The sequence below is a fragment of the Cervus elaphus genome, chromosome 30 (genome assembly GCF_910594005.1).
Source record: "Cervus elaphus chromosome 30, mCerEla1.1, whole genome shotgun sequence".
Classification (NCBI taxonomy): domain Eukaryota; kingdom Metazoa; phylum Chordata; class Mammalia; order Artiodactyla; family Cervidae; genus Cervus; species Cervus elaphus.
Window position 1 is genome coordinate 51,919,713 of NC_057844.1, and position 22,192 is coordinate 51,941,904.

The window sequence follows — 22,192 nt, forward strand, 5'->3', positions numbered from 1 at the left end:
CTTTTTAGTTCCTCTTGACTTTCTGCCATAGAGGGGTTTCATCTGCACATTTGAGGTTATTGATATTTCTCCCAGAAATCTTGATTCCAGCTTGTGCTTCATCCAGCCCAGTGTTTCTCATGATGTACTCTGCATATAAGTTAAATAAGCAGGGTGACAATATACAGCCATGACGTACTCCTTTTCCTATTTGGAATCAGTCTGTTGCTTCCTGACCTGCATACAGGTTTCTCAGGAGGCAGGTCAGGTGGTCTGGTATTCCCATCTCTCTCAGAATTTTCCACAGTTTATTGTGATCCACACAGTCAAAGGCTTTGGCATAGTCAATAAAGCAGAAATAGATGTTTTTCTGGAACTCTCTTGCTTTTTCTATGATCCAGCGGATGTTGGCAATTTGATCTGTGGTTCCTCTGCCTTTTTTAAAACCAGCTTGAACATCTGGAAGTTCACGGTTCATGTATTGCTGAAGCCCGACTTGGAGAATTTTGAGCATTACTTTACTAGTGTGTGAGATGAGTGCAATTGTGTGGTAGTTTGAGCATTCTTTGGGATTGCCTATCTTTGGGATTGGAATGAAAACTGACCTTTTCCAGTCCTGTGGCCACTGCTGAGTTTTCCAAATTTGCTGGCATATTGAGTATAGCACCTTCACAGCATCTTCTTTCAGGATTTGAAATAGCTCAACTGGAATTCCATCACCTCCACTAGCTTTGTTCGTAGTGATACATTCTAAGGCCCACTTGACTTCGCATTCCATGATGTCTGGCTCTAGGTGAGTGATCACACCATTGTGATTATCTGGATCATGAAGATCTTTTTTGTACAATCCTTCTGTGTATTCTTGCCACCTCTTCTTAATGTCTTCTGCTTCTGTTAGGTCCATACCATTTCTATCCTTTATCAAACTCATCTTTGCATGGAATGTTCCCTTGGTATCTCTAATTTTCTTGAAGAGATCTCTAGTCTCTCCCATTCTGTTGTCTTCCTCTATTTCTTTGCATTGATCGCTGAGGAAGGCTTTCTTAACTCTCCTTGCTGTTCTTTGGAACTGCATTCAAATGGGAATATCTTTCCTTTTCTCCTTTGCTTTTCGCTTCTCTTCTTTCACAGCTATTTTTAAGGCCTCCTTGGACAACCATTTTGGCTTTTTGCATTTTTTTTCCATGGGGATGGTCTTGATCCCTGTCTCCTGTACAATGTCACAAACCTCCGTCCATAGTTCATCAGGCACTCTGTCTATCAGATCTAGTCCCTTAAATCTATTTCTCACTTCCATTGTATAGTCATAAGGGATTTGATTTAGGTCATACCTGAATGGTCTCATGGTTTTCCCTACTTTCTTCAATTTAAGTCTGAATTTGGCAATGAGGAGTTCATGATCTGAGCCACAGTCAGCTCCCGGTCTTGTTTTTGCTGCCTCTATAGAGCTTCTCCATCTTTGTCTGCAAAGAATATAATCAGTCTGATTTCGGTGTTGATCATCTGGTGATGTCCACGTTTAGAGTCTTCTCTTGTATTGTTGGAAGAGGGTGTTTGCTATGACCAGTGCGTTTTCTTGGCAAAACTCTATTAGCCTTTGCCCTGCTTCATTCCGTACTCGGAAGGCCAAATTTGCCGGTTACTCCAGGTGTTTCTTGAGTTCCTACTTTTGCATTCCAGTCCCCTATAATGAAAAGACGAGCTATTGGTTGAAAGCTTAACCAATCCCAATTGTATTCTTAACAAGAAAGCTTTAGAAAGTCTTTAGATGTGGGGAGTGGAGTACAGGACAGTGGATAAGGGTATGAGTGAGATCATCTGTAGTACCTTTCAGATGTTGTATTTGGTGAAAAGCCACTGCACTACTTGAGAAAGGAAGAGAGCAACACAGTTAAAGTGGTCAGTGACCGACACAAGCCTGCTAGTGATGCTCAGAGCAAGCTGGCTGAGGGTGGCGTGAGTGGCTGGAAGTGGGTGAAGGAATAGATGTGATGCTTTAGCAAGAGATGGCCAGGGTATTGGTCAAGGAAGTGACTGTAGGACCACACGGGTGCAGACAGAAGTGTTCTGGCAGAAAGTTGGACTTAGGTATTTAGGGATGAATGACTTGCCGAGTCAAGACTTGCCAAACAAGTTTGTTTAACACAAGTTGAAGAAGCCCTTTACTTAAAACTCTGGAGTAGGGCGATAGGAAAATTAGCTGTTGAGAAGTTTATCACTCATTTTGGCCTTCATCAAAAAAATTGTCTTGCTGCTTTCTTTAGTTCAGTCACTCAGTCATGTCTGACTCTTTGCGAACCCATGAACTGTAGCACACCAGGCTTCCCTGTCCTTCACCAACTCCCAGAGCTTGCTCAAACTCATGTCCATTGAGTTGGTGATGCCATTTAATCATCTCATCGTCTGTCTTCCCCTTCTCCTCCTGCCCCCAGTCTTTCCCAGCATCAAGGGTCTTTTCCAGTGAGTCAGTTCTTCGAATCAGGTGGCCAAAGTGTTGGAGCTTTTAGGACTGATTTCCTTTAGGATTGACTGGTTTGATCTCCCTGTGGTCCAAGGGACCCTCAAGAGTCTTCTCCAACATCACAGTTCAAAAGCGTCAATTCTTGGACACTCAGGTTTCTTTACGGTCCAACTCTCACATCCATGCATAGATTCTTAGAGTCATTCTGATCATTCTATCAAGCCTCTCAAATAATTTGACATCCTTATATGCAGAAAATTAATTAAATTAATTGGAAGAGGCAAAACTGCCTTATGAAAAGCTCTTTTGTTTGTTTCTAATCTCTGTGAAAATGCTTCCCGTTAAAGTTGTTCTAGTTCTTCAGCCACAGAGTGAAGAATAACTAGGATGCAGTGGCTTCCACTCTACTCCCCTCTCCTCCTCCACCACAACCTTGGGCACTAATACAACATCACTGTTTTGTTTGCTTGCCTCCGCAACAATTCTCCTCCCTTTTCTTAAAATCCTCCATGCCAAGAGGACAATGCAGAGCTTTCTTTCTCGCAATAGATGCTAATTGTGTTCTCAGTTGGGATCTTGCTTCATAGCCGTGATCACTGTGCCATTGTGCTGGGTGGCTGGGTCACAGAAGTCATTGTGCAGAGTAATGAATGCTATTTAGTTGTGATGCCTGGTCGCCTGCATCTGTGGGTGAGAACACGCAGTCACTGTAATCTGGTGAGTGATCAGACTGGTGTGACGTAACATCATCTGTTAAGCAAGTGAGCAGTCACAAAGAGCAGTTGGGTGTTTCTTGTTTCTTTAATATAGAATTGTTAATGAGAAACTTTGAAGGTATGAGACAAACTACATAGTGGGTGTTGCATCTTAACTGCTGTTTCTCAGTGTATCTGGGCCTCAGTTTACGTATCTGGTGGTTTAGGGCAGGGAATACCAGCTCTGCACATCTCTGCTCTGGGCAGGTTGGGAAGGACTCCTTAACCCCCTTAATCCTTGCATGTTGGATAAGGGTCATGACTGGTGTCAACCAGGAACGTGGCTTCCTGGCAGAGTCCAGTTCTTGAAAAGTGTGGATTCTGAAAACGGAATCGCTGAATGCAAATTCCTCAGCGAGTTCGTTCTTCTACATAGGGAACAGGTACTTCTGTAATTGTTCATATGGGATGTACTGTTTCTCAGGAATTCTTGATGAAGTAACAGGAAGCATTTTGCTCTTGTAAATAACCTTGGTGATATTTTGCAAGGACCTCACCAGCCCCGGGATTGAAGCTCATTAACTTTCTTGCCTGCCCACAGCTTCTTCTTTTCCACCCTGCTGCCCCCCATTTTTGAACACTTTTCAGCTATTTGCTCATTAGCATCGCTCATTAATAGTGTCCTGGGGAGTGCATTTCAGAGCAGTCCTTTTTATACATGTTTCTGCAAGTTTTGTCAAATTTCCAGCAAATATAACCAAGTTACTGCTCAAAGTGAAATCTAATTTATATTTTTAATCTAATTTGTTTTTTATTTCTTCCCTCCTATCCTGCTTTTATATATACTAAATATCCACTTAGTATACATCTAAGGGATTGCTTTTTAGAAAAGTGTTTTTTGACTAGCACAGTACTCCATGAAGAGAGAGGGAGTGATTTTAGATGTGACTTAGGTTTTTTTTTACAATTTAGAGTGTTTTTATGATCCTGAGGTCCTGGGAATTTTGGAGGAGGGAAATACGTTAATTAGGACATGTGAGATAATGTACAGTTAGATCACCTGCCCATGCAGGTACATTCCTTTTTGTTCCTTGTTTGTTTCTTTAGTCGCTAAGTTGCGTCCGACTCTTCATGACCCCGTGGTCTGTAGCCCGCCCGGCTTCTTTGTCCATGAGGTTTCCCAGGCAAGAATACTGGAGTGGGTTGCCATTTCCTTTCTTCCTTATTTTATAGTATTAAATTAATAATATGTGTAATCCTACCTTTAAAAGTTACGTATATAACACATTCAATGCAGAAAATTTGGAAAATATTTTTTTATAAAGAAAAAATCCACAGATTATCAATTATCTCTATGCCTGCTATCTAAAATAACTATCAGTAAGTTTTGGTGTATATATACCTTTGTGTTATTTTTATAGATCATTTTTCCATAAAATTTGTTTTGGCCTCAAGCCCATTCAGAAATGTGGTAGTCATTTTAAGTTTCTTCCATAATCCATGAACAAGTTTTCATAAAAATATTTTGATCAACATTTGTTAATATTAAATGGATTGAAAATAAACCTTAGGAAAAAAAAATAGGACCATTAACAGTTAATATTAAAAGAACTTTCGGGGTAATTATAAAGATAAATTGCTTTGAGTTTTTCTTTTGACCTTAACATTTTATATTATTAAAACATTTAAGTTTTTGTGCAGAAATAGAAAAACAGAAAACATTCATAATGAGGAAATTAAAGACAAATTTTCATTGTTATTTAGACATACTGACTGTAATCAAGGTGCTACTGATTGATTTGTTCTTAATGGTGGTAGAAATAGGACCCTTCTTCACAAATAGCCCACTTTTACATGTCTTTCCCTAAGATGGATGAGAGGCAGTTAAGAGTGGAAAGTTGCTTTGTCTCTTCCTTTTTTAGCCCCTCCCCTTCCTCCCTCTGACCAGTCCGCATTTGCCTCTGCATAGCTAACTGCTGCTGTTTGTTTTCTGCTTCCGTGACAGTCAGCCGATGGCGAAGTCTCTTCCCTTCAAATGTCTCACTGGCTTTTCCTTATAGTCCTGTGGCGAGACTCAGCCCTTATAGCAATGGCATTAATACTCCCAGCTTCTCTAAAACCTCAAATAAAGCAATACTAACACCTGAAAGAACAGGTAATATTTCAACTTCTTGATTAGCTGCTTGCTTTGTGAATCGGTCACCAAACACAGCTTAAAAAATAATCCACTTTTCATTGAAAAGCTTGAGGGTAATCTTTTCACGATGGGGAGTTTGCTGTGCACCTACTTGGGGTATGAAAAAGGCTAGCATTAATTTATACTTAAAGATCATTAATCTCTTCATTGTGTATAGCAGGCAGCTTTCCCTCCTTATCAAATGTATATATTACATATATGTATTTCCAAATGTGCTTTTAAAATTAAATGTCAAACAAAATAGAGGTACTTTCACTATGGTTGAAGATTATAAGACTTTTATATCTTGTTTAAAAACTTTTTGATAGCTTTTAAAGTCAGGGTTATATAGAAAGAATAGTCATAGTAGCTTTTTATGTGATGGCCGTCTCAACATTTCCTTCATTGTTTGAGCACTGGTGTGATTCCATTCTTATAATTTTCTCTCTTGGGTCCTTTCTTCCTTGGTTGTTGTATCTCAAGTCACTACTTACTTTCACGAGTGACTCCTGGTCTCCTGTGATGACTCTGTCATCATAGACGGAGTGATAAAGATTTATGACGGTTTTGTATGTGCTTTTGTGTGGACGTGTGCCTTTTATGTGTGATATTCTTATCCATGTATCACACTGCTGTTTGCACCTGTTTAAAAACTGTACCAGATTAAAATTTATTGTAAACTATATAATCCATTATTACCAGTGAGAAGCATGTCTGATTATTAATTGGAAGTGTATAGCATGTGCATCTTAATACCTGTAGGTATATACTTAAGCTAATGGGATGCAGGTTTAGCATTATTGATTTTTCTTGCCTTATGGTGGTAAAAAAAAAAAAACACATAACATGAAATCCACTGAAATCTACCTTCTTGACAGTTTTTTTGTGGTGTACAGCAGAGAGTGGTTTTTTGAACTATGAAAACTCAATTTGAAAAAAAAACCCAGAAAATGAGTGGTTTTGTGTATATGAATTACAAACATGTGAAAACATGCATATTGTCTGGCCATTGTCTTGTCATAGTGGTGTGCTGGTCATTTTTTGGTGACTTATGAAAACAGGGAAAGTACAGAGGAGTCTTTTTTTTTTTTTTTTTTATCCGTCAGCCACTCTATATGTCCTTTGAGTGGAGAATGCCTTGATTTGCTGAGTGTTGATGTGTGAACTGTGAAGCACATTCAGATAGCAGTTCTTCAGAGTTAATAACGAACACGTTCCCTCGTTTTCAGGTCACACACCCAGGGGCTCCCCTCTCAGTCCCCAGTCGTCCATAGACAGCGAACTGAGTACTTCCGAGCTGGAAGACGATTCTATCTCCATGGGATACAAGTTACAGGACCTCACAGATGTTCAGATCATGGCTCGTCTGCAAGAAGAAAGTATGTTCTTTTTAAACTAGAAAATGTGTTAAACTAGAGGCTTCTACTTGAAATCTGAGATTTCAGGCATTTCTCCCCCAGGTAATGGGCAAACAGTTCTGTTCTTTCTCTTATACCATCCTACTCTGGAGGTGGAGCAGTTAATTAAGTGCTTCTCAGTCTCATGACCACTGTAAAGTATTAGATACACTCCAGCCAAAACACGTGGATGTGAAAACATTGCCAGTGTAGCCACCGTGGAAACAGTTTGCCAGTTTCTTAGAGAAACTTCCGTTCCTATAAGGCCCAGCACATCATATTCTTGGGCATTTATCCTAGAGTGATGGAAACTTGTGTTCAAAAACACAAAAGCATGTACATGAATGTTCACAGCAGCTTTTATTTATAATAATAGCTAAAAACCAGAATGATCTCTGATGTCCTTCAGTAATAAATTGTCAGTCAAGCTGTGGTACCTCCATACTGTGGAGTACTACTCAGCAAGGAAAAAGAAGGAATTTTGATGGACATACCATCTTGGGTGTGTCTCCAGGGAATTATGCTGAGTGAAAAAGATGCCGCAGGTTGCATACAGTATAATTCCCTTTAGATAACATTTTAGAAATGGATGGCATAGTAGTGGCTGTTGGGCTCAGGGACTTGGTGTGGGCTCTCAGGAGGGAGGTGGGCATGGTTATAAGAGGGCAGCATGAGGGGTTTGGGGAGCTGCGGCATTTTTGACTGTGGTGGCAGGTATACCAGTCTACAGGTGATCAAATTGTTTAGGATGTAATACTGACACTTGTACATATATATATATAAATAATACTGGGAAAATCTAAATCAGATGGTTTGTATAACTGCCAGCATTTTAGTTGTCCTTTTATTCTATGATTTTGCACAATGATACCATCAAGGGAAAGTGGGCAAAGTGCATACAAAAAAAAAAACTCTCTTATTCCCAAGAACTACATGTGAGTGTGCAGTTATCTTAATAAAAATTCAACTAAAAATGCCTTCTCAGATGCAAACTTTTATATATAGAGAGAGTGGATAAACAACAAGGTCCTGCTGTATAGTAGAGGGAACTATCTCAGTATCCTGGGACGGACCATAATGGAAAAGAATATGGAAAAGAGTGTATATATGCATGTGTAACTGAATCACTTTGCCATGCAGCAGAAATTAACAAAACATTGAAAGTTAACTATATTTTAATAAAAAACATACACTTCTCAAAATAGATAATTATGGAAGAGGAGTTAATTAGAAATGGGACAGTTTAGGGGATAATTGGAAATGGTTGTACAATAAAGTTACAACAAATAATCTGAGAGTGAACGACTTCCATGGTACTAATGGTATCAAAAAGCGAAAGAAGATGTAGATCACAGAACTGGGCTAAGCTTATTTTGGAGATAGCTTCTCCGGCCAACATAAATAGAAATAGCCAAGTATCATTTGAGCAAAACAGTTTTCCTGCTTTTAGAATTGGGCAAGGCTACTGTGAGAAACACCGTATTGCTTGTGCAGGATTAAATAAGATAACATTTTGAGAGGAGAAGTGATTTTTTATATTTTGTAACAGTAAACTGACTGTAACTCTTTCTAAAATACAGGTAGCTGAGAGATGCGATGTCAGCCTCAGAAATTAAGTAGTCAGGCACAGACCACTTTAAAAAAAGTTGTGAATTGGCAATGAGATAAATAAGTAGAGACTTGCAGGTTGACTGTTTTTAGATGACTGTCATTGAAGATGACCCCAAACTACTGAAATTTTGAAGTGTCAGCATGCTTTGAAAAAGGTAATATTAGTAACATAAAGAACAAGAGAAGTGACCTTGTTAAGAAAATATTGTGCCTTAGGTTTTGAACTTTCCTTTGACTTTGAAAGCTGGGGTGGGGAGCAGGAGGACCTCCTACCTGGGCAGAGAGTTGATTCTTGCAATTGTCTAACTCACAGTTAATACTCCTAATGATGATGAATAGGTTTTCCTAAGCAGCCTTCCTAAGCATCTCTCCAGATTTCGTCAGGAATTGCTTCGGGATATTGACAGACCCTGATTGATGACCTGGAGCCATGTATTTAATCACCCCTGGAATTAGGGCAGTTGTTTTTTTTTTTTCCCCCTAAAACAGGATAGTCTAGTATTATCTGTCTGGTAAGTAAATATGTCTGTCTTCTTGGGATTTAATAAACTAAGAACAATCCAGTGGGTCTCCATTTGAACCGTGCTTGGTATGAATTTTCCTGCAATATTTGATGAACTAGAACTCAATAATTAAGCCAAACTGAAATGCCTCCTAAGGTAATAGTATTTCTTGTTGTTCTCACAGGTCTCAGGCAAGATTACGCTTCTACTTCAGCATCCGTGTCGAGACACAGTTCCACTGTGTCGCTGAGTTCAGGAAAAAAAGGGACATGTAGTGATCAAGAATATGATCGATTCAGCCTGGAGGACGAGGAGGAATTTGATCATCTGCCACCACCTCAGCCCCGTCTTCCAAGATGTTCCCCTTTCCAAAGAGGAATACCCCACTCACAGACTTTCTCCAGCATTCGGGAGTGTAGGAGGAGCCCCAGTTCCCAGTATTTTCCTTCGAATAATTACCAGCAGCAACAGTACTATTCACCTCAAGTCCAGACTCCAGATCAGCAGCCAAATAGGACCAATGGAGGAGGTAGGTTGTATGCCGCTTTGGTATCTGGTATGCTTAGATCTTTCGTTGTGTGGCGAAGAAATGGGTTTTAAGGTCAGTATAAATAATGGGTAAATGTTTCCGAGATGAACTTAATTTTAAGTATAGCCTCAAGACCTTACCAGTTCAGTTGGTGTACACTTAAGTCTCTAATTGATCAGCTTCTGATTATGTGTCCGAGACTTAGAGATTTACAGCTTCAAGAAAACCTGTGTGATGTAACAGATGGAGTCAGAAATGGGAAGCACCTTTATGTTGCGCCTGGTACAGGTGTAGTGCGGCAGGGTTGCGTGAGTTGAGGGTCTCAGGGAGAGCTTCAGAGAGCTGGAGGCACAGGCCTCCACCCCCCCTTGTCTTTCTCAATACCCCGCATCTCTCCCCGCCTGCCTCTGGCTCAGAGCGATGGGTGGTGAGCCGGGACGACGGGGCTTGGCCAGGATGCTGCTCGTACATGTGGAGACCTAGTGGGTGCTGGGGTGTGTCTTTCCCCTGACTCCTCGACATCTCGAGTTAAGGTCTGCACAGCAGTGCGGATGTGGAGGCTGAGGTTGTGTGTGGTAACAGCGAGGCGATGTGTCCTGATGTCAACACAGAGGGTGGGAATATATGTTACCCTCTTTTGTATTTTTTTTCCTACCTCCCTCTTCACCATTTATCTTCCTTCTCCACTCCCAGGAGTTATAGATCATGACTTCCAAGAACTATATGGGGAATAATCGTGTGATATTTTAGCCTGGTATGTTTTTACAGTAATGATCAGTCTGACCCTCACACACAAATCCTGAAGCGTATGGAGAGACAAACCATATTTATAAACTAATATTTTTGAATTATTATGTAGCACCATTTCTCACACCTGGGCCCAAAAATGATCATTTAAGGAAGTTATTTAAAAATATTGCAAGGGCAGATACAAATTGTGCTAGTCACCACCTGCTAGCATGTACTAAGTTTTTACTTTCTCTTCCTCTGTACTTGTAATTATTCATGCTAATTGAGAGATCATTTGAACATATTTAAGGTTTAATAGTTAGCACTTATCTCTGCCTAATACTTGCAGATTTCAAATCTAAAAGAAAACAGTGGCAGGTGAAGTGACTGCCACTGATGACCAATTTATTAAAGCTCATAATGTCAAAGACAGTAACTACCGAATCATTAAAACTGCGGGAGCGAGCACCCAGAGTTGTTCCCATGAAGGGTTTTTTTTTTTTTTTTTGGTCACATCCTGCCTGTCCAGCAGATGCGCCCTCTGCATCTTGATTAGTATTGCCAGTGGGATCATTGTTCCCCCTTAGAAAAGTGGTGTTAACTTACATTCAACACCATTATGAAAAGGATTAGGTTTACCTAAACCTGTGTTACGATGGTTCCTATTAGGAAAATGGAAACATAACTCAGCCTCATGCCTGACTGTGGTAGTTTTGTTTCTCTCAAAGGGCTGGTCTCCACATGCAAAGGAAATGGAAGATAACAGCAGTTCTCTGGATTGAACTTCTGGCTAATCAGCTTGATGGCTGAGCACACAGCTCTGAAGGCTGGTAGATGCTGAGTTGCCAGCCTGGCTTACCACTTACACCTTTCCCCGTCTTCCTATGTCTCTGAGTTTTCATTCTAAATGCAGACAAGTAACATCCCTTTCTTAGAAAACTCAGATATAATTGGACATCAAGTCATCTGGTATACGTTCTCCTTCATTTAACATGTAATCCTTTAACCTAAGTTTGTTATAAGGAATCAATGAAATGATGACTGTTTCGCCTGAAACAAAAATTGCTGAAAAAGTTTAAAGTGCCAAAAAGTAAAGGCTGTATCCTCATCTCCACTTTTTTTTTTAACTTTTACTGATATGGCTCAGATATCTGAACCTTCATTTGCTACCACAGTATTATTTAAACAAAACTGTAGAATGAGAGTTGTAACTTGAAAACAAATCTATCAATTATTTTTCTAAATTATTAAAATAATATAGATGGAAGAAAATAATTGTTTTATTACTGATCCAATTTAATTAAAAATAAAACAGAAATGTGTGTTAATACTTAACTGTTTCCATAGCTCCTACACTGCCTGGGTTCAAAAGGGAGGGCTCTTCAAAGTCCTCGGAATATTTCTGGGGCTCCTGGGATTAAAAGGAGCACACAGTAGTCCCTCCTTACCTGTGACTTCGGCTGCCCATGGTCATCTGCAGTCTGAAAATGTTAAATGGAAAATTCCAGACATACACAGTTGTAAGTTTTAAAGTGGGCGTTGTCCTGAGTACTGTGAGGCAGTCTTGTGCCTTGCTGCTGTGTCCCAGCTGGGACACGAGTCAGCCTTTGTCAGGCGTATCCAGGCTCTGTATGCTGCCTGCCTGGCATCCCTGTGTGGGAAGAATGTCCTATATATAATGCTCACTGTATGTGTTAGTCACTCAGTCCTGTCTGACTCTCTGCGACTCCATGACTGTAGCCCGCCAGACTCCTCCGTCCATGGGCTCCTCCAGGCAATACTGGAGTGGGTTGCCATTCCCTTCTCCAGGGGATCTTCCCAACCCAGGGATCGAATCTGGGTCTCCTGCACTGCAGGCATACACTTTACCATCTGAGCCAGCAGGGAAGCTTTATAAAGTTCAGTACTATGTATTAATACTGTTGATGGATTTGGGCGTTCCCGAGGGTCTTGAAACGTATCACCTGCTGATAAGGAAGGGAGAGACTGCTGTATTTGGAATAGTTTGCTAGGTGCGATAAACGATGAAATCTTACAGGACATTTGCTGACTGTAATTTTTAGGATTTGGCGGGGGAGGAGGGTGATCAGCGACATGGTGGTGTTAGCCTGAGGACCTGTATTGACGGGAAGGCTAGATTTAGATGTTTGGTGGGTAACTGGCTGCTGCCTTTATTCCTTAATGGATCCCTAAAGATGGATAATAGAAGGAAAGATTGAGGAACAATGGTCTAGACTATAATCCCACTGAGAATTGGAAACTCACCTGCCTAACACACTGTATACCATGAGTGAGTGAAAATTGCTCAGTCGTGTCTGACCCTTTGTGACCCCACGCACTATACAGTCCATGGAATTTTCCAGCTCAGAATGGGGAATGGGTAGCCGTTCCCTTCTCCAGGGGGTCTTCACAACCCAGGGATCGAACCCAGGTCTCCCACATTGCAGGCACATTCTTTACCAGCTGACCCATAAGGGAAGCCCACTGTATAGCATAAATATGCATTCATTCATTCATTCCACAAAGTGAGGAATGGTGTCCAAGAGGAAGGACCAGCATGCTCACGGATGCAGGAACGTGTGAAGTATTTGGAAGCTCCGTGGTTCACTCTGGTTGGCGAGCAGGCTGTGAGGCAGGGGCAGGAGGTGAGGGTGGAGAGGTCTGCAGGGACCACACCTTGGAAGGGCCTTTGCTCAGCCCAGGAGCTTGGGCTTTCAGAGGAAGGGGCGTGATCGGAGGGTTTTAGGAAGCGGCTGGAAGTCACCAGCTGTATGGAAGGTGGGGAGAGGAACAGACGGTGCACAGAAACCCGTTAAGAGGATTTTGTGAAAGTGTGGGTGACACATACTGAGGTCTCTGCTCGGGAGGTAGAGGGAGATGTGGTAACTACCTACGAGGCAGAATTGACAGGACTTGGAGCTGAGGAGGAAGGGAGGGGAAACTTGGAAGATTACACCCCTTTTTAGATTAGGTGACTTCAGGGATCTAAGTGATGTGGATGGAGCTGTGTGTGTGTGAAGGGGAGAAAAAGGAATCAGGTTTGTCCTTGAATGGGTTTTTGCTTAGTATTCAAATATATCTGTTTTCTGAGCTTGAATGACCCAATACATATACGTTAATTTGGCGGGCATGGTGTTAATTAAGAGAAAACTGTCTACTTTGTAGAGGTACAGCCTTGTGTGTGCATCCATGCCAAGTTGCTTCGTGGCTGAATTAAAATTCATCAAGGTCTGTGCGTGGCTTACTCTCTGCTGCCTCTTAGCGGTAGAAGGTGTATTCAGCAAGAAGAAGAAGGGGAAGTGTTTGAAGTCTCTGAAGGTTTGGTGGCATACTCATGACCCTTAAAACTTGGCAGAAGTTAATGTGATCATGTTGATGTGATGAGTGGCTATCTCAAAACATCTCAAGTTAGAATTTTAAGAATTTCTTCCTTTTTGATGCTCTAGCAAAAGTTTCAGTAATCGTTGGTTTGACACCTCTAGGTGTTTTTTTTTTTTTTTTTAACTAACATGTAACAATTTCTAGGTTTTTTTATGTTAATGGCTATAAGATTATTGTCTAACCTCATTTCAATATAATTTTATCTAAGAACAGACAGCTAATTGACTAACTAATCCCTCCCTCTTTTATAGAACAGATGCTTTCCATTAACTGTTTGGTGGAGCCTTTTTGAAGATATTAAGTGTCTCCCTATACGAGGGGTAATCAGTTAGCTTCTTAGAGTTCATAACACACATGATAATCTGTTTGTCATTGAATAAAATATGATTTCTCTTTGTATTTACTTTTAAAATCTAATGTCTTAATCAGCATAAAAGTAGCGATTCTTTTTTTAACACAGTAAAATACTTTTCTAGACAAGCTCCGAAGAAGTATGCCTAACCTAGCTCGGATGCCAAGTACAACCACTGTTAGTAGCAACGGGAGTTCTCCAGTCACCGTGCGGAATAGTCAGAGTTTTGACTCAAGCTTGCATGGAGCTGCAAATGGAATTTCAAGAATACAGTCTTGTAGTAAGTATGACAGTTTTTTTGGTATTTCTTAATTAGTTGTAACACCATTTGGAACATACCTTACTATTTCATTTTTCTTTCTTTCTCTGAACACTACAGGAAACTTTTCTCCTTGTGACTTTTATTTTGTATTTCACCATTAAGTAGTATTTTCACCAGTGCATATGTTACCAATTAATAATTAGCAAATTATATGTTAGCCTTTATACCTAAGGATGGAAGTAAAAGCCCTGAAAGGTGATCTCTCTGCTCATCATACAGAAATGTTCCCTGTGCAGTCCTGCCTCTTTCTAGCTATGCGCTTGATGTGTTTACTCGGAGGAGAGCACAGCTGTTCTGTCCAGCTCCTACTGTGGTCTTGTTGTGCGTCAGTCCGTAGCTTTCCTGGGGCAAATGAAGTTCTGTTTCCGTGCGGCTGAAGAGTAGGGTTCACCTGCTTCATTGCAGTTTGCCCGCAGTCTTTCATTGTCTGTATGTTTTACCCAGTGACGAGCAGCGTGGTGAGAGTACAATCTAGCATTTTTGTGTCCTCACTTCGTGTGGGGATGTCGTGGCCCCATGTTCCCCGCCCCCCACTCATGCTGCCTGTGTGGGTAGTTGGGGCTAAGTCCAAGACTGACCGCTGGGAGGCAGCTTCAAGGCCACAGGCCCAGTATTGATACGCCCAGACCTGCAGGCCAAGTGTGTGGCCAGGCGCCGGCAACCAGACGTCTTCAGGTTGCACCCAGCAGACCCCGTGGAGCCCCTGAGAGACCCCGGCTGCCTCCAGCGCGTGCTGAGGGTGGCTCAGGATTGTGGTTGCCGCCTGTGCCGTTCACTGTCACACTTACTGCCGCGTCTGTCTTCCATCCTAGCTTACTGGCTCGCCCTAGGCGTGGACCGTGGTTCCTCTGACTTTCTGTCCCCAGCACCTGACTTGCTGCTGGGCACATTGAGCTCTCAGGAGCTGTTTGAGCGAATGTATAAATGAATGCTGTAGGGCTGGATCTTAGGGCTTCATCTGTTAACATTTGAATTAAAGGCTTGTGTAAAGACACAGAAGATAGCTAGGAGCTAATGGTGGGGAACGGAGGACTGCTTTCTAGTTTTCTGTCAGGAGGTTAGGACAGATGGCCAAACACATCATGATGAAATTTAACTGAGAGAAAAGTTCTGTGCTTGAGTATAAAAGTCAACAGTATCAACAGAGAAGGGGAAAATACAGTAGTGACAGTAGCAAACAGGGTAACGATTAGGAGTTTTTGTGAACTCTTCATTCATTGCGGATCAGTAGCACAGTCTGAGTGCCAGAAAAATGTACGTAACCCAAAATAGGACATACCCTACAAACAATGGAAAGTCTTGATGGAAGTCCTGAAAAAATGATGAGAGCATGTCAAAAGGATATAGGAAACAACTTGATGAAACTACCAGAGACCAAACTTGCGACAGATTGAGCCACAGAATAAATGATTATATTAAAAGATTATAACCCATAGATTAAAATAAATAATCATAGGTTCATACTTAGTTGAATAAATAAATGGAGTAGAGGGGAAATTCTCCTTTATAGAAGAATTGCAATTAATAAACATAAAGAAATGAAGAAAATAGAAAAATCATTGTGTATAACTCAAGCATAACAATGAGAGAAAAACAAACGAACTTGAGTGCTACTGTGTAAGAGGAGGTTAGTCATGAACTTGTTTCAGATCTCAGGACTCTGTTCTCATTGACTTTCATCCCTAAGCGAATATCCTTTGTATATCACGAGTGTATATAAACATTGTGCATGTATATAAACATCATGTCTGTGTATCATGAAGAGCTAGTTCTGGACTGGTGTGCCTTCTGGAGTGAACAAAGTGAGCAGAGAAAGTGGAGAGACAGCATGATACAGAGGGAAGACACTAGGTTTGCAGTCAACAGCTTGAGTCTGGGTCTTGTCTAAGTCATAAGTTTATGGGAAACTATCCTTTCTGATCCTTGCTTTCTCATTTGTAAAATTAGGATTGTGTCTATTAATCTTGACTAGTTTCTCTTATTTCTTTTTAAACTCAATGTAGTTATCTATCTTGTGTGTAGGAGAGTTAATGTGACTAATAGGCCTGCCTTTCTGAAATAACTCTTCTGGAGTTTCATTTTAAATGATACACTTTTTGAACTTTCATTTAATCTGTAGATAAATTTTAGAATTGGTATCTTAACAATATTAGTTTTCTAATTCACTAACATGGAATATTCCATTTACTTAGATCTTATCTGTCAAAGTTTTGTAGCTTCCTGTGTAGAGGTTTAATACAGTTATAGTTCAGTTTATTCCTAACTATTTTATCTTAAAATGCTTTTATAAGTAGTATTTTTTTCAAATTTTAGTTCACTGATAACTTAGAAATGCAACTGATTTTTTTCTGTTTTGATGTTCTGTTCATCAGCTTTGCTAACTTCATTTATCCTAATAGTTATAAATTTGGAATGTACTTACAATACATGTGAATGCCAACGCATATTCAAGAATGTTCATAAAACCCCAGACTTAGAAGTAATCAAGCTTTGCATCATCAGGAGAGTGGATTTTAACATACATCCCATGGAATACCACACAGCAATGCAAATATATGGATAAATCTCAAAAACATAATGTTGAGTCAAGGAAGCCAGTCAAGGAAGAGAACATACTCTGTAATTCCATTTACACGAAGTTCAAAATAGGAATAACAAATCTGTGGTGATAAAAGTGAAAGTAACAGTCACTTGGGGGGCGTGTTGACTGGGAGAGGACATGGGAGAAGCTGCTGAAGCTCCGGCAGCGTTTGCTGTCTTGATGTGGATATGGTTACATGAGTCTGTTCATGTCACAATTTCACTCTAGGCTTAACATGTGGGTGCCTTTAGCCTGGCGTGCTACAGTCCATGGGGTTGCAGAATTGGATTAGCACAATTTAGCTGCTAAACGATAACACTTTATGTATATTGTGTTTCAGAAGAAACTAGGCCCAGTATGTAGATACTTTTATATGGACGTTTAAAACCCTTTCAGACAGCATCAGCGTCTTTGAACACGACACGTGCAGACAGAGGTAAACGTGCACATGTTCTTTGTCCTCCTAGTTCCGTCCCCAGGACAGCTCCAGCACAGGATCCACAGCGTGGGACATTTCCCAGCGTCAGCGCGGCAGCCTCTTAAAGCCACGGCCTACGTGAGCCCAACCGTCCAGGGCAGCAGTAACGCGCCCTTAGCCAGCAGCTTACAGCTATACTCCAACACGGGGATCCCCACCCCCACCAAAGCTGCAGCTTCCGGCATCATGGGCCGCAGCGCTCTTCCAAGACCTTCACTGGCAATAAATGGGAGTAACCTGCCTCGAAGCAAAATTGCACAGCCTGTCAGAAGGTGAGAGCCTTGGTCCGTTCTTCCTTGTAGCCCCGTTCGTCATCTGCAGTTAGAAGCCGCTCCAGGTACCACCCTGACGTTCCCTCTGTCTAACCCTGGTCGGGTCCTCTGCCCCTTCTGGCCTGACTCGTGACCTTCTGCCCCTGGATTCAATATTTTTCAGTCTTTTTTTGTTTTAATCAGAATGGGCACAAATGATGTTAGGCATGTACACAACACACCCTCCTCCCATGGTCATGATTTAAAAAACATCTTAGTGATATTTAGTTGGGGCTTTATTAGCTTATGTTGGGAACTTTGGTATGTTCCAGGTAGAATTTTTTGAATTCCACATTGCTTGCCGGGCACATGTTCAATGAGCTCACGGTCATGTTATGGCCTTTCTGAAGTGGGTCTGCTGGAGTGTTTTACGGTTAAAAACAATTCCATAAAAGTGAGTTGACAGATTAGATGATGCAGCAATGGAGGCAGTAAATACATACAACTCTTACGAGAAATTAGTATTTGAAGGAGGAGAGGGAGGGGAAGCCATGATGACAGTTTGCAAAGGATGTGGGAACAAGAAATTTTTCTTTGTTTATGCATTAGGTATGTATAGTTTGTATTTTCTGATGCATAATAGGTGCTCAGATCAAAAGCAAATTCAGAAACTTTTGCAAAACAAAAGTAAATAATCTTACTATCCAGATAGAGATCACTTTTGTGTGTGGTTAGTTCAGTGCAGGGCTGTGTTTCATTCATGACTGAATAGAATCACATTGTTTGATGCATATATGTTAACTGTGGACAGTATATTTGTCCTTGGATGTCTGTCTTCAAACTAATCTGGAAAGGCTGTCATTGCCAGATAGAGGGTCTGGTTCCCCAAACTTAGGCAAACATTGGTTTTAACGCTTTTTAAAAATTCGCTGCCAACATAATAGGCAAATCTCTTGATTATTTGTAAGATTGAATACAAATAGAATTACATGAAGACATTTTCAGTGAAGCAACCACTGATATTTTCAGGCCATTTTTCTATCATGTTTATCTTTCTCTGATTTTAAAATGCTCTTACTACACTTCAGGATATTGGTCATTTTCCACTTACATTGCACATCTGCCTGTGCACACACAACACTCGTGGCAACGTGCTGAGAACTGGGTTTTCCTGCAGATGGGCATGTTGACGGCCGGAACCACAGGGCACATATGGGAAAGTGCCAGCAGGCTGTCACTGCTGGGGCGGGGGCGGGGAGATCAGAGAGAGGGACGGGACTGGTGGGCTTACTTACAAGCCGTTTCCTTTTTTAATCCCTTCACAGTTTCCTTCAGCCTCCAAAACCTCTGTCTTCACTCAGCACGCTGAGGGATGGAAACTGGAGAGATGGTTGCTACTGATGCAGTTTTCTGTACCCTTGAGGAGCGGGAAAGAGCTGGAAATGAGGGTCAGGTTACCCAGCTGGCTGGGTAACAGTGGGTGTCAGGATATTCTTCCCCTTCTGCATTTTAACACATCTACTGCATTGTTTTTCAATGGACCAGTCACCAGAGACTAATTATTGCACTTAAATATTTGCCTGAGATACTGCAACGTTCACAGATCCACGGTTGCAGTATTGTGAGACTTAGAGCTAGGAAGTTTTTGTAGAACTGATAATGTACCTGAATCCTTTTTGAGAGAATTGAGATGTATCCATAATGCTTTCTTTGCCATCTGAGGTTTTTGTTGTTTTTTTTTTTTAACCTGTTCAGTTTACTTACGTGTTCTAAACATCTTCCCATTACATATTCTGTATTTTAATACATTGCATAATTACAACTAGGTTATATAACATATGCTTTGAAATTTACTTTTTTATAGTTTACAGGAATTTTATTTTTTGTGCCTATTTCTTTTTACACCTATGTGAACCACTATGGAACAACTTAAATTTTGTGCCATAAAAATATTTTTGTGGTAAGGTACTATTTTTTTAGCTCTAGGGATATATCAGCAAAAATCCATCACACAATTGAGACATAATTTTCTGTTGAATGAGCACAATGTAAGCTGAAGCATTGCAAGGAGACAGCCAGACAGCAGCGTGAAATGGGTCTTGTTGTTTTCATTGTTAATTTATTGTCATTCCTGGCTTTCATATTTATAATGGCATCACGAGCTCATTGCACTTAATACCTGCAATGTTTGCTACTGTACCACAATTGATTTTCAATACTTTTACAGAGGATGAAACTGTAACGTTTTATTAACAATGCTTCTGGAAATGAATGCATTTTAAAGCAAATAAATCTTTTTGATAGACCTTTTACAAAATCCATTTGCACTAATGTATGCTTTCTTATGGGATATGACTTAATATTTGTTACTGTGTACACCGCTGTTTTGGAATGTTCAGAAATAAAGACTATTTCGGCAATATCAGGTCATGCATGAATGTGCAGCATAAATGATACCAACCCCACACCTACGTTTCACCGCAATTGTGGAAGTTGCGATGCTCTTGTACAGGTCAGTCAGACCTAAAGTGGGTAGGCAGAGTATTCACATTTGTAAACAACTCTTTCAAATGCTTGGGATAAGAGATGTGAGATTTTAGTTTTGTAGTGGGGTTTGGGTCCCACGTAGGAAGGTCACTAGAACCCAAAGAAGCAGAAACCCATTCCTGGATGAATACTGTCAGTGGAGATGCCAGTATTTTATGGGGGTTGAACTTGAGGTACTTTCTCAGTGTCAGTAAAACAGCAAGGTGTTATTAGTCTACACTTTATTCGCTATATATTGGAAAACTTTTTGCCAAAAGGTGCAATGGAAAAGTTAGGTAAAGGTTTTAATGCGAAGTTTTAAAATTGAGTTTTTCTGAAGTTATTTGAGATTTTTATTTTTAAAAAGTGTGCCTTCCTACATAGTTCCATGGAGAAAAACATTGAAGCTGACTTTTGAATCCAGGTGTATCTGATCTCAGAAGTCTGTTTTTACCACTACTGTGCTCTTCCTATGAACATACATAGTCAAGTCAGTACATTTAATAAAAAATGAGTTTATATTCTACTGAGAAGATGAAAGAATTCAACTCATTTGCAAATCAAATATTTCATTTATATTCAAAAAAGTCTGTTCAGCCCTTGCAGTAAAAACCAAAGATCCCTGCACCTTGGAATTTACATTCCAGTTAGGAGAGAGATACTAAACCACGTACAAGTCAGTAAATTGCAATACGTTAGGTCTTCAGTGCTATGGCAAAAAAGGAAAAGGAGCTGAACATAAGGGGAGTTGAGAGAATGGAGATGGGGAGAGATCACACTATTAAGTGGGGTCATCTGGGTGAATCTCACTAAGAAGTTGACACCTGAACAAAGACGTAGAGATGGAGGGTCAGCCCTAAAGCTAGTTCACAGCCTCTTTCACCTGGAATTCTACTGAACACAAAATGATGTTGGTGGTCATTTTCACAATTCTCCCTAGGGTGGTATAGAACATTTATTCTAGATGCATAGAGGAGAATTTAATGTATTACATCAATAGAGGTCCTAGGGTAGAGCTTCTCAAAACGTGGTCCTCACATTAGCAGCATTAGAATCAGCATTTCTTGGAAACTTACTAGAAATGCAGATCTTTAAGCTCATCCCAGACCTATTGACTCGGCCCTCTAGGTCGTTTGAAGAGCCACCTTTGGGAAGAGCTGCTGGAAAGGAGGAAGCCACCTAGGCGAAGCCTTAGGGCAGTGTACATCTCTCTGGGATGTCTGAGGAAGAGCAGAGAGGCCAGTGTGGCTGCAGGCAGAAGGAACGCGAGGGACGTGGGAGACATGAGGTCAGAAAGGAGACAGGGAAAGGCCTGTGGAGGGCATGTGGGCCACAACGAGGCTTTGACTCTCTCTGGAATGGGAGCTGTTCATGGTTTTGAGCGGCAGCGTTCATGATTTGACTTTTTTAAAGTATCACTCGTATTTGGTGGGAGCAGACTAAGAAATGGAGATACATAAAGATGAACTGTTCAGTCTAGGCAAGAGAGATGATGAGCTAGGCCATCAGGATAGCAGTGGAGGAGATAAAATGGTCAGATTCAGGCTACCTTTTAAAACTGTAGCTATCAGGATTTTTTTGTGGATTGGATGTACTGTTAGAAACCGAAAGGAAAACTCCAGGTGTTTGGGCTGGCCACTAGAAGGATGGAGTTCCTCCAACAGAGATGAGGAAGCTGTGGGTGGGGAAGGTTTGAAAACCATGGTTCTCTGGTTGAGCTCACGGACACCCTGTATCTCGCGTGCAGTCCTCACGCTGGGTAATAAACCAGAACTCACACAGGGAAAGGGGTCCCGAGAAGCTCAGTTCTCCAGCACAGAAGGGAACTGTGGTGCTGAGTGGAACTCAGCCAATCTAGCCCAGCTGACATCTGTACTAGTTAGCTGTTGCCACATAACAGGCTTCCGTCGTGGCTCTGTGGTAAAGAATCTGCCTGCCAGTGCAAGAGACACAGGTTCCATCGCTGGGTTGGGAACATCCCCTGGAGAAGGAAATGGAACACACTCCAGTGTTCTTGCCTGGAGAATCCCATGGACAGAGGAGCCTGGTGGGCTACAGTCAGTGGGGCCGCAAAGAGTCAGACACGACTGAGCGACTAAGCACAAAACAGCCTTATACTTTTATGTTTTGCTAACTAGAGTAGTTTTTTCCTTCAAGAGTGTCACGGATATTCTTGTTCCTTTGCATTTCCATATGTATTTTTAAATAAACTAGCCAGAAA

At 41.1% G+C, this 22,192-nt stretch overlaps 1 protein-coding gene across 2 annotated transcripts in view; it reads left to right on the forward strand.

Annotated features, from left to right (window-relative positions):
• The window catches only part of SLAIN1 (SLAIN motif family member 1), a 54,007-nt gene extending 34,140 nt beyond the window's left edge, over positions 1 to 19,867 (forward strand). The window contains exons 3-8 of one of the 2 annotated variants that reach the window (XM_043892334.1): positions 5,141 to 5,290; positions 6,541 to 6,690; positions 9,007 to 9,351; positions 13,938 to 14,093; positions 17,184 to 17,466; positions 18,771 to 19,867. In XM_043892334.1, coding sequence (XP_043748269.1) covers positions 5,141 to 5,290; positions 6,541 to 6,690; positions 9,007 to 9,351; positions 13,938 to 14,093; positions 17,184 to 17,466; positions 18,771 to 18,846 — 1,160 coding nt within the window. In that variant the 3' untranslated portion in view covers positions 18,847 to 19,867. The remainder of the gene's footprint in view (positions 1 to 5,140; positions 5,291 to 6,540; positions 6,691 to 9,006; positions 9,352 to 13,937; positions 14,094 to 17,183; positions 17,467 to 18,770) is intronic. The other variant, XM_043892335.1, reaches the window with a different exon arrangement.
• The last annotated feature ends 2,325 nt before the right edge of the window (positions 19,868 to 22,192 follow it).